The 12,640-nt window shown below is 43.2% G+C and overlaps 1 protein-coding gene across 1 annotated transcript; it reads left to right on the top strand.

The window, feature by feature from the left end:
* The first annotated feature begins 2,492 nt into the window (after positions 1-2,492).
* Positions 2,493-12,003, top strand: LOC133458838 (E3 ubiquitin-protein ligase TRIM65-like). The gene is made up of 9 exons (XM_061739037.1): positions 2,493-2,612; positions 2,760-2,894; positions 4,178-4,267; positions 4,972-5,184; positions 7,100-7,262; positions 7,346-7,408; positions 10,550-10,615; positions 11,572-11,585; positions 11,719-12,003. The coding sequence occupies exons 1-9, from the start codon at positions 2,493-2,495 to the stop codon at positions 12,001-12,003; spliced, it is 1,149 nt and encodes a 382-aa protein (XP_061595021.1).
* The last annotated feature ends 637 nt before the right edge of the window (positions 12,004-12,640 follow it).

Here is a 12,640-nt window from a genome sequence, read left to right as displayed (position 1 = left end):
CACACACGACCGCGCTTTGCGAGTGCACGGCACAGCCGTGACGTCACGCCCAGAAAGAGACTTTTCTTTGACTTTTCTGGCCGTTATAAAACATTTTTGACGGATATAAAGTCCATGACTTAAAAATATAGCATACAAAGATTAGTAATTGGTGGTGATTACAGCTGGAGGTGTCCTGTGAACAGTTTTAGAGGCTTCTCTTTTACTATTGCGGTCTATGGGAAAAAAGCTTTCTGGGCCGCATGGGATTTTTGGTTGCAGTGCCGCGGCTGGACACTGGAAAAAATCGGCGCGCCTTCTGACTGCCAGACCCGGGGGCTGCTTCATCTCCATCTTCTTCATCTTCCTCCTCCTGCTGTTTCCTGTTCATCCGCGGATCCTCAGGAACACAAACAAACCTCCAGGTCAGTCAAAGGTTCCTTATTCTCAGTTTCTCTGACAGTTATGGAGATTACAGGACCATTAAAGCCGCTCCGAGCAGGAATCAGCAGCTTTAACCGCTGTTTATTGGTTTATTTCTTTATTTAAAATGGGTTTCGGGCTTTTATCCATAGAGATATGAACGTATCCGCCCCACGGAGCTGCTGCGAAACGTCACCGCCGCCATCTTGGATGAGGCAACACTGACCTGTAAACTAATACAAGTATGGACTTATGTTCATAAAGCGTCTTTCTACAAAGAAATGTACGTTTTACGTCTCATTTATTCATTCACACACGCACTAATATACTTAGGCACCAAATATAATATATTTAATTTTCTCAGATGGCAAAAATAAGAACTTTATTGATCCCACATAGGAGTAATTCATGTTATATCAGCTATAGAGAACAAAACTATATATATCCCCCCTCACAAAAATAAGAATGTTATTTGTTGTCTGAAAAATGGTTCAAATGTTATTTTATTGTCTGAAAAATGGTTCAAATGTTATTTTATTGTCTGAAAAATGGTTCAAATATGTTATTTTGTTACTTAAAAAATTTAAAATGTGTTTTATTGATGAGAAAACATGTTTCTCTATTTTTCTTATTTTTGTGAGGGGGATATATATTGTTTTTCGGCACTACCTTGTTCTCTATAGCTGATAGAACATGAATTACTCCTATGTGGGATCAATAAAGTTCTTATTTTTGCCATCTGAGAAAATTAAATATATTATATTTATACTCAGTGGTTGATTCAACAGCAAGTATTGCAGTTTTTATTTTTTCCATTTTTTTTTTTTTCCATTTTTAACTTTTGAGAATTCGGTTTTTGCATTTTATGCAAATGCGACTCCAAGACACTATAAAAAGTAATGAAATATAGACAATTTATGCAATTATAACTTAAAACTTTAATGTTTTCATACCTTTAAACATATTAAAAGGGCAAAAACATGGCGCTAGTTATTCTGGTGTCCAACAAAACATTCCTTTTTTGGGCATAAACAAAAAAAATACCAAAAGTTGTAATGATGAAAAAAAAAATCAATTTTTAGGAATTAATATGAGAATCGATTTATCCATCCATCATCTATACCCGCTTTATCCCTTGCGGGGTCACGGGGGTCTGCTGGAGCCTATCCCAGCTCATTTCAGGTGAGAGGCCGGGGTGACACTTCGATTCTTCGATTCTTGGATTATAACGATTTTCGATTCGATTATTGTGATTTTTAAAGCTTTTTTCCATACAAGATTGGTTTTGTCTTCATCTGTGGCTACATTTGTAAATAAATATCCAATCAATGAACTCAGTTCCTCTAACAACACTCATTAAGTAAATAACAAGGTTTTTTGAACATTTGACATGTATTTTTTATTTTCTGACTATGTAAACATTGTCTCTGTGACTTCCTTAACTTTGACCAGGGAAAGCTGCACTTGCATGAGAGCGCCCTCTATTGGTGGAAACACTGAAAACGCTCAAGCCCTGGATTTAATGAGTTCATTAATTCAAGTAAACTAGATATGAACTTAGTGTAAACATATCTGCCATATTTCAATTAACAATAAGAAATGAAATCATTCAGCAGCTTATTCAGTCTGGAATCTGGATAGGATAACTAAAAAAAAAAAAAAAAAAAAAAAATTACAGGTCCACATATAGACACACAAACCATGCTCACAACAACACTCACGCTCACACGGGCAATTTAGAATCCTCAATTAACCTAATATGCATGTTTCTGGACTGTGGGAGGAAGCCGGAGTACCTGGGGAAAACCCACGCAAGCACGGGGAGAACATGCAAACTCCACACAGAAAGGCCCTGCTGGGCCTGGGAGTCGAACCGGGAACCTTCTTGCTGTGAGGCAACAGCGCTAACCACTAAGCCACCGTGCTGCCAGAATCGATTTAGAATCAGAAAATCTTTTTCAACACAGGCCTAGTCTGCACATGTACTGTATTTAAGTATTATTATTATTGATATGTTCCTGTTTGGTTTTGTCTCGTGTACGTTCCGTTAGTCTGTAACTCTAACTGTAACCCCTTCCCCCCCAGCGGTGATGGACGAGTCCCGGTTCCGCTGCTCCATCTGCGTGTCCCGGTTCCAGGACCCGGTCTCGGCTCCGTGCGGCCACAGTTTCTGCCGGCGCTGCCTGAGCGGCTGCTGGGACGGCCAGGCGGTTTGTAGCTGCCCGCGGTGCTGGGCCACGTTCAGGCCCCGGCCCGCGCTGGAACCGGACCTGCTGCTGGCCCAGACGCTGCAGAACCTGCAGAACCTGGAGAACCTGGAGAACCTGCAGGACCTGCAGAACCTGGAGAACCTGCAGGACCTGCAGCTCCCGGACGGGCCCCCGGTCCCGGACGGGCCCCCGGTCCCGCCCTCGCCGCCGCCGGCCTACGACGGCTTCCATCACGCCACCTTCGACATTTCCTCGGTGCAGCCCGGCAGCACCGACAGACCGGTGAGGATGGTTCCACCTTGGTTTAACAATATATCATTTACATTTATTTATTTCATTTTAGTTCTTTGGAAAAGAAAAAAGTGGAAAATGACGAGAAAAAAGTTGAAATGTCGAGAAAAAAAGTCGAAATGTTGAGGAAAAAAAGTCGAAATGTCGAGAAAAAAGTTGAAATTTCGAGAAAAAAATCTAAATTTTGAGAAAACACAACATCGTACCTCGCTGCCTCTCCAAGGAATGCAAACAAAGGAACTCCTTTCTTCTCATACGTATGGACTATCAAAAGGTGATTGTCCATTCGTCATCATTTATATTATAAAGAATGTATGGACTGACTTGGGACAGAGCCACGGATAACAAAGAAGAGTGGATATTATATGAAAGGCCCAGGGAAGTTTTAAGTTGTACACCGGCTGCCATGAAAGCCAAGCTAAAAAATCCAAACCGCGGGGCCCACCGGACCTTTTCAATAATGTGGGCAGATTTCCTGTCAATTTACACACAAATCATATTAAATGCATACAAAAAAATATATCAACTAAGCAAATTATGAATCAATATATGGTCCTTTACAAATATGAATATATTGTTTACTAGTAACATCCTATTGGTGCAGCGGGATCACGTGGCGACCTCGACCCGCCGACCAAAATCTGACTGAAAGGACTTTTCACAGTTTATTATTTACTTTTATTTATTTATTTAATTTTAGTTGTTCAATTTCTGGAAAAGAAAAAAGTCGAAATGTTGAGAAAAAAGTCGAAATGTTGAGGAAAAAAAGTCGAAATGTGGCTCCCGGACGGGCCCCCAGTAATTGTTGCCATTGTAAGAATGAGATGAACCTGCTGGATCTACTGCCCTTACTGACTAACAACTGCTGCTTTTATTATTTTACCTCTTTTATTATCATTTTATTTCATTTTATTTGTTATTTACTGTTTATTTGTGTCTTGCCACTTTTAATGTTAATGTAAAGCACTTTGAATTACCTTGTGTTGGATTGTGATATAAAAATTAAACTTGCCTTGCCTACGTGGTTCTGACCCGGTCCGTGGTTCTGACGTGGTTCTGACCCGGTCCGTGGTTCTGACCCGGTCCGTGGTTCTGACCCGGTCCGTGGTTCTGACCCGGTCCGTGATTCTGACCCGGTTCTGACCCGGTTCTGACCCGGTTCTGACCCGGTCCATGGTTCTGACCCGGTCCGTGGTTCTGACCCGGTTCTGACCCGGTCCGTGGTTCTGACCCGGTCCGTGGTTCTGACCCGGTTCTGACCCGGTCTGTTTCAGGATGTTCTGGATGAAACCCGGATTTCTGCCCAGATTAAAGAGAAGGAGGTCGAGATCCAGGACGGGAAACGAGCTCTGCGGGATTTCTCTGTGAGTAAACCGACTCGGTCCGTTTTCAGTGGCCACAGTTACATGATGTTTTTAATCCGGAATTAATTATTCAGAATTATTTTGTTATTGTTTTGTTAGGTTCCTAAATCAACATACATAAATTAATAACTTAGGAAAGACACAGAGACTGTTAGAAATGATTTTTAAGGCCTTCTGCGCAGAAGTGAAGCAAAGTCGGAGCTTGCAGAGCTACATGGCTCTCTGGCTCTCTCGGATGCTTTTGACAAATGCTCGCCGGCTCCTCCTTTGCATCAGGTATTTATTGGTAAAACTGACAGGAACATGGCCATTTTAAGACAACCAATGGTAGACAGTGGATGGACAATGGGAGGACACAAAAAGATAAACAGGACATTTCAGTTGAAGAACAACTAATCTATGTTCTGCAGAGCAAACAGACATCCTTTCTGTTGAGGGTTTTCCAACAGAATATCCAGCTGACCATGAGACAGTTGTGGACCAGCCCAAACCCCTGAGTAGTTTAGGGAGTGGCTGTTGTAACTGGTAACATAAGCATGTCTAAAACACAGTCAGCTCTCTGACCTGACTTGATTCTGATTCTGGTAGTTTCATAAAGACAAATTAATTCAAAAAGGTTGATTAACCTCACAGTTTTTTTCTTTATTTATTTTCGTTTTAAATTTTATAAAAATGTTTTCATTTTATTTTATTTCTTGTTTTAGGCCCGGTCCAAGGCGGCGGTGAAGGACAGCAGCAGGATCTTCCAGGACCTTGTCCAGTTCCTGGATCAGCGCCGGCTGGAGGTGAAGGAGCTGATCCGGGCCCAGGAACGGGCCGAGGCCGCCCGGGTCCAGAACCACCTGGAGCTGCTGCAGCAGCAGGTCCTGGACCTGAAGAAGAACCGGGCCGAGCTGACCCGGTCTGGGGGGGACCAGGTGAGGGGGGGGGGGGCGACGCCGCGGCGGCGGCTAGCGCACGACCAGGACTGTGTTTCCAGCATCAATAACCCTTTTAAAACCTGAATATGATCAATAACCCGGTTACACGGTCATGTAAACACCAATAACCCCTTTGAATAACCAGAATTTGCTCATATTCCGGTTTTTAAAAACCTGAATATGAGCCCTGGGTTACTCCTTTTAAACCTGAATATTGGGTCATGTAAAGCCGTGGCCGAGACATTACTGAAAATAAAAGTAAGTAAGTAAGTAAGGCTTTGCAAATAAAACAAACGCTGCAAATCCTTTGATAAACGTGGTATTTAGTAACATGTTGGGCTGGACCGGTCTGACCAGACTAACCGGATTAACCGGTTACTAACCGGACTAACCGGACATCCAGATGGACGTCCAGTTTTTAACGCCGGTGTTCGAATATTTTTTTTTTTTATATTTTTTCTTTTTCACATTTTACCCAAAATGATTTTGTTCGTACTTAACAGATATTTGTAGAAGTTTTAGTTTGGAATCAATCTTCTTATTATTTTTCTTTAAGACTAAACTTACGTGGTCTTTTGTGTTCTGCTGCAAACTTTGCTGTTCTTTATAGTTTAAATTGTGTTTTTGTATTCTGATTGCTGTACGGCGACCTTGAGTGCCCTGAAAGGCCTAACAAATGAAATGTATTATTATTATTATTATTATCGTCATCGGACTCGGTACTTGACCTTCATTGGCCTGAATTAGCCCCGCCCCTTCTTCTGATTGGTCGATATTTGATGGTCCCTATTTTTTGGCATAATGTTTGAATGGTTTGACATACAGAGTCGTGGGTGGTGTCATCGGACTTAGTTTTGACTCCTTCACCTTAAATGGTGTAAATTAGCCCCGCCCCTTCTTCTGATTGGTCGATATGTGATAGTTCCTATTTTCTGCAATAACTTTTGAATGGTTTGATATAGGAAATGTCATCACAATCATCCGGCAGTATTCCCGTGGTGCTTCAAAATTTCAAGGGAATTTTGTGTCTAGTTATTATTGTTGTTTTGGAATTGGATCCAGGAAGAAGAAGCAGAAATGAGGGGAATTGTGTCATCATGTTCTCCATGCGTCGCTGGTTTGATCCAGATCAATGATTAATCACCATGGATACAGGGATAACCCCGTTACCATGGATACAGGGATAACCCTGTTACCATGGATACAGGGAGTGTTGGGTCCCAAATCAACATAACATAAACAAGGAAAGACACAGAGACTGTTAGAATGATTTTTAAGGCCTTCTGCAGAAGGGAAGCAAAGTCGGAGCTTGCAGAGCAACATGGCTCTCTTGGATGTTCTCGACAAATGCTTCGCTGGCTCCTCCTTTGCATCAGCTTTTATTGAGAAACTTTGACAGGAACGTGACCATATAAGGAACAGTGAATGGACAATGGGAGGAAACGGATGGAGAAACGGACATCGGGGTTAAAAAGGTCACACATGTGACATTTTCAGTTAAAGAGGCTTGCTATGAAGAAACAGACATCTTTAGCTTAAAGTCTTTAAAAGAACACAAAGGTCAAGGGGTCAAATGCCTTCCTGGACAAAAACAGGAACTTCGTGGGGGTCTTTAATAGATGGTCCAGGCTAACAATGAGACAGGTGTGGGACAGTCGACCCCCCTGACAGAACTCAGGAAGGGCTGCCCTGTCATCTGTTAACGTGTGATAGTTTCATGAGGACTAACTAGTTCAGAAGTTTGATTAACTTCACAGGGTTATCCCTGTTACCATGGATACAGGGATAACCCTGTTAGCTCAGCATGGAAAAACATTATTCCCAATGTTTCAGGAACCAGAATATTGACCTTAACCCCAGTTTTGACTGATGGAAACGTCGTCCGTGTCTGATCCGGTGTTTCCTCCTGCAGATGTTCCGGGCCCTCGGTGGTTCTGGTACCGGTACCGGGCCCGGCGGGTCTCTGAGGGTCGACCCTCACGTTTCCTTCGGACCCGTCAGGACGGCCGTGTTGGACCTGAAGGACCAGATCCAGAACCTGTACCACGCTGATCTGCCGCGGGTCGCTAACGCAGGTACTGGTTCTACTGGGGCGGGGCGGAGCGGGTCGGGGCGGCACCAGGACTTCCTCTCACTTGGTTCTGATCTGTCTCCACAGTTAAAGCTGCAAGTCTCCTGGTGGTGGAACCACCAGAACCGGAACCAGGACCGTCCTGCAAGGGTGAGTCTCTCATGGGCCTGTTCCACCAAACCGGTTCCAGAGCTGGTTCTGGTTCTTAACTTAACAACTTGGGAACAAAGGGCCTCATTTCTAAAGCTTGCAGCACAAAACAGGGCTGGAAAGATGAGACACACCTTCTACGCAAAGGTTGGGATTTAAAAAAAAAAACGTAATGGGAAAATGTGCGTATCTTTCCCTAACTTTGATCCTAGCGCAGGAACATTCTGAAGATCTAAGGGACTGGTGACGCAGGTGGTGAGGTGGTGAAATGAAGCCAGATTCATGTCATACTTTTCATATTGTGTTTTGGGAGAAATCTCTGGTTCGAGAGCGGTCGGCCGTGCAAAAATGAATCAGACACACACTCGCTTTTGCTATAATTAATACATTTATTAGCAAGCAAGCAGTGCAAACAAAAGACTCAGACACAACTGCCCTTTGCTAGGATAACTCTGTGTCAAGTTATCCCCCGCAAATGACAGAGCAACATACAATCACAAGGGACTTGGCCTAAACTCTCACCTTAACACAGAAGGACTGGGAGAGCCGGAACAGTCCTGGCAGAGCAGCCATCAACCCCGGCTCGGCGTCCGTGCACAAACCCACAGCAGACTCTCCCTGAACTTCCGGCTGCCCCCCGTCTTTATACCTTTCTCGCGGAGGGGGTTGCCCGTTCAACCCCCGCCTGCCAGTTCTCACGCTAAGGCCTGGCCAACACGGGACTGAGCTTCCCGTGTGAACCAAGCGCCTCTCTCACGGTTACAATAAACAACAGGTGCACAGCTGATATGACTTTTTTGAGAACGACGGACATTTCAGGACACAAAACTTATTTTTTCTTCCTTCATAATGTCATCACATATCAGACTTATAATAAAATAGCGCTGATCGTGTACCTCTGTGTTTGAAGCTGGTGCTGGTACTGGTACTGGTACTGGTGCTGCTGCTGCTGCAGCCGCGGTGCAGGACACGCCGTGCCGGTGTCGTGCCGTGATTACCTGCCAGAATCTGATTTCTCCCTGAAAATGGGTCTTTTCACCTGCCAAAAATTGATTGAAGGCCAAATACAGTTAATGAAAAGTTGTTTCTGCCTAAATATGACTTGATCTCATTCTTGAGCTTCATAATATGAAAATCTGACGTTTCAGCGCTATCGCTTAACCACAGATCTGTCCGTGGCACTCACGGCGTTTACAGCAGCAACGACGTTGTCGATGTTAGTGATGCCACCACTGTGACCACCAAATAATGTGGTTTTCCTGTCCTCCACCTCATCCACAACATCTCCATCTCAGTCTCCGTGAAATTTAGTGTCCTGGTGGCTCGACACGTCTCATTCATCCTGACCCAAACAGACTGCAGGTGGCGCTGCACATGCTCAGCAGCTCATTCATATGCAAATACAGTCATGAACTACTTTGCATTGCCCATTTATGGTATAAAGTGGGCGTGTAGAGGGCGGGATATGAGGAGAATTCACCTTCAACCTTCCAGCTGGACTGGGATTTATAAAGAGAACATTGCGTGCACACGGTTTTATAAATCTGGATTTTTTTTGCGCACGCCATTTTCGGCTTTTGAGCGTACGTGCACTTTTTGTTTGAATCCTACACACTCTTTTATAAATGAGGCCCCAGCTGAGTTTGTTTTTCCATAACTCGGTGCTAAGTTGAGCCACGTCATTACGTCTCTGCGTTAAACCAGGAAAAGGTTTTATCAACCCGCCCAGTCCTGGATTATTCAGCCCAATTAGTCTGAAACCCGCCCAACCTGGCAACCCTGACCCTAACCTGGCAACCCTGACTGAGGCGTCCAACAACTGGAAACAGGTTTATTTCTCATCAAAATGATTAAAATAAACGTTTCCTTTTCAAAGTGTAAGAAAACTTTAATGATGACGGATAAATTCACTCACAACTTCAGACCCAGTGATTGAGATTTAAGACAAATTAAGACATTTAAAGGCCTTATTTTAGGAAAATGGAGTTTAAGACTTTTCAAAGACCCTGCGGTTATTTCCGCTTCACTGAACTTGCTTCAGATCAATAATGGATAAAACAGTCGTTATCCGTTTTTTCCATTGTTCATTTGAGCATGAAATCGAAAACTGAAAAAAAAGTTATGTTTTTTTCATTTTAGTGAAGAAACGAATGCTGAGAAAACACGCTTTTTCATTTTTGGTTTTATTTTGAAAATCCATTGATACCCAGATCTGGAGATTCCTGAAAACGTGTTTTGCAGCAACGTCTTCATCCTTTTTCAAGACGTCAAGACCATTTTTATTAGGGCCCGAGCGCTGACAGTGCTAGGGCCCGATTGTATCTGTAGGAATTGTTTTTTATTTTCCTTGTTTTTCTTCCAACTAAAGGAGGGTCTTTTTTCCCCCTAAACGTGCTCCAAAAGTCACCAAATTCTGCACCAAGCCAGGCCTGGTGAAAAATGTGATATTTAATGGTTTGCATTAATGGGCGTGGCCTAACGGCTCAACAGCGCCCCCTAGAAAACTTTGTGCCTCAAGCCCCACAATACGGTTTGACGTACATGCACGAAAATCGGTACACACCTGTATCATGTCACAACTTAAAGAAAAGTCTCTTGGAGCCATGGCCCAAACCCAACAGGAAGTCGGCCATTTTGAACATTTTGAATTAATCATGTAATTTTAGCGCAATTTCTGCCATTTTCACGTGTCGTACTTTAACGAACTCCTCCTAGCAGGATCGTCCGTTCCACATAAAACTCGCTAAGGAGACTCAAAAGAGGTTAATGATGAAAAGTTATCAAAATCCTGAGTTTTGGTGAAATGTCGTGGCCGTGGCGCCGCGTCAAACTTCAACGTTAAACAGGAAGTGATACTAGAAGCTGATTGGTCCATATTTGATAGTTCCTATTTTCTGCCATAACTTTTGAATGGTTTGACATAGAGAGTCATGGTGGTGTCATTGGACTCAGTTTTGAGACCTTGATCTTTCTTGGTGAATATTGCACGTGCGAGGGCCCGTTCATCCGTTCATCCGTTCATCCGTTCATCCGTTCATCCGTTCATCCGTTCATCCGTTCATCCGTTCATCCGTCCATCGCTGCTGCAGCTTTAATTATATTGAAGTTTATTTGATGATTTTCTCCCGTTTTTCTCCTCAGGTCCGTCAGAATCCCCGGATTCCTGCGTGGACGAGGCTCCTCTGGACCGGAACCAGCTGCTGCAGCGTGAGTGGACCTTGCTGGAACCAGAACCGGAACCAGAACCAGAACCAGAACCAGAACCAGAACCAGAACCGGGTTAGTGGGCCGGGGCCACTAACCCGGTTCTGGTTCTGGTTCCCTATAGATATATCTAATCTACTTAGATATATATATATATCTATATCTATCTATATCTAGATATAGATAGATATAGATATATATATATTTATATCTAGTTCAGGGGTTGCAACCCAACATGTTTTAGATCCATATTGGACCAAAAACACTAAAAACAAATATGTCTGGAGCCGCAAAAAAAGCAAATTTTGTATCCGCCTTAGAATGATATTTTTCATTCATTATGCACTTTGAGAATAAAATTTGAATTGTCTATATAAAAAAGGAAAAAGAAAAAAAAAGGAAAAAAGAAGAAAAAAAAGAAAAAAGAGAGAAAAAAAGGAAAAACAGAAGAAAAAAAGGAAAAAAATAAAATAAAAATAAATTTTTTTTTTGAAAAAGCTCCAGGAGCCACTAGGGCGGCGCTAAAGAGCCAGGGGTTGAGAACCCTGATCTAGATCTACAGGACTGTCTCAGAAAATTAGAATATTGTGATTTTCTGTAATGCAATTAGAAAAACATCATCCATTCTGGATTCATTACAAATCAACTGAAATATTACAAGCCTTTTATTATTTTAATATTGCTGATCATGGTTTACAGCTTAAGAAAACTCAAATATCCTATCTCAAAAAATTAGAATATTCTGGGAATCTTAATCTTAAACTGTAAACCATAATCAGCAATATTAAAATAATAAAAGACTTGCAATATTTCAGTTGATTTGTAATGAATCCAGAATGGATGATGTTTTAGTTTTTGTAATTGCATTAGAGAAAATAAAGAACTTTATCACAATATTCTAATGTTCTGAGACAGTCCTGTAAATAGACGGATATCTAGATATCTATATTTATCTATAGATATAAAAAAGCATGTGTGAGTGTATATAAGTGTGTGAACAGAACCCACTAACGGCCCACTAACCCGGTTCTGGTTCTGGTTCTGGTTCTGGTTCTGCCCCCTAACACCCGGTTCTGGTTCTGGTTCTGGTTCTGGTTCTGGTCCAGCTCTCTCTGGACCCGTTCACCGCCCACCGGGAGCTGCAGCTGTCGGACCGGAACCGCCGGGCCTCCAGGACGGGCCGGGTCCAGGACTACCCAGACCACCCGGACCGGTTCGACTGCTGGGTCCAGGTTCTGGCCCGCGAGGCCCTGACGGGCCGCCGGTACTGGGAGCTGGACTGGACCGGGTCGCAGGTGGCGGTCGGGGTCGCGTACGAGAGCATCGGCAGGAAGGTGGGTCCGGTTCTGGTTCCGGTGCCGGTTCCGGTTCTGGTGCTGGGTCTGACCTGAGAACTACAGCTGCAACTAACGACTATTTTAATAGTCAACTAGTCACAAACTATTGAAACGATTAGTCGACTAATCGGATAATTAGTAATTTTTACTTAAAGGAGCTGTATGTAAGAGCAATAATAAAACGAATCATAAAATGACCCCGATATGTCAACAGACATTTAAAAATCATGTTCATTTCAAATACTTATGTCACTGACAACAGCACTCAAGCCAGGATATTCCAGTTTAAAAAGAGGAGTTGCAGCCCTCAACTGATGTTTATGTTGAAGCTCCACCCTCCACCTATCTCCCAATCACCAAGTCAGTATTGTTTCTGAAGCTCCACCCTCCACCTATCTCCCAATCACCAAGTCAGTATTGTTTCTGAAGCTCCACCCTCCACCTATCTCCCAATCACCAAGTCAGTATTGTTTCTGAAGCTCCACCCTCCACCTATCTCCCAATCACCAAGTCAGTATTGTTTCTGAAGCTCCACCCTCCACCTATCTCCCAATCACCAAGTCAGTATTGTTTCTGAAGCTCCACCCTCCACCTTTCTCCCAATCACCAAGTCAGTATTGTTTCTGAAGCTCCACCCTCCACCTATCTCCCAATCACCAAGTCAGTATTGTTTCTGAAGCTCCACCCTCCA

Source organism: Cololabis saira, chromosome 13 (genome assembly GCF_033807715.1).
Source record: "Cololabis saira isolate AMF1-May2022 chromosome 13, fColSai1.1, whole genome shotgun sequence".
Taxonomy (NCBI): Eukaryota; Metazoa; Chordata; class Actinopteri; order Beloniformes; family Belonidae; genus Cololabis; species Cololabis saira.
This window is presented reverse-complemented; position numbering and strand designations above follow the sequence as displayed.

What these genes read in the sequence shown, in the direction of transcription:
- LOC133458838 (XM_061739037.1), top strand. Translation starts at nt 2,493, where the DNA reads ATGGACGAGTCCCGGTTCCGCTGCTCCATCTGCGTGTCCCGGTTCCAG. An exon ending in GCCGCGGGTCGCTAACGCAG is followed by an intron (nt 7,263 to 7,345) that starts GTACTGGTTCTA and finishes CTGTCTCCACAG; the next exon opens with TTAAAGCTGCAAGTCTCCTG. An exon ending in ACCAGGACCGTCCTGCAAGG is followed by an intron (nt 7,409 to 10,549) that starts GTGAGTCTCTCA and finishes TTTTCTCCTCAG; the next exon opens with GTCCGTCAGAATCCCCGGAT.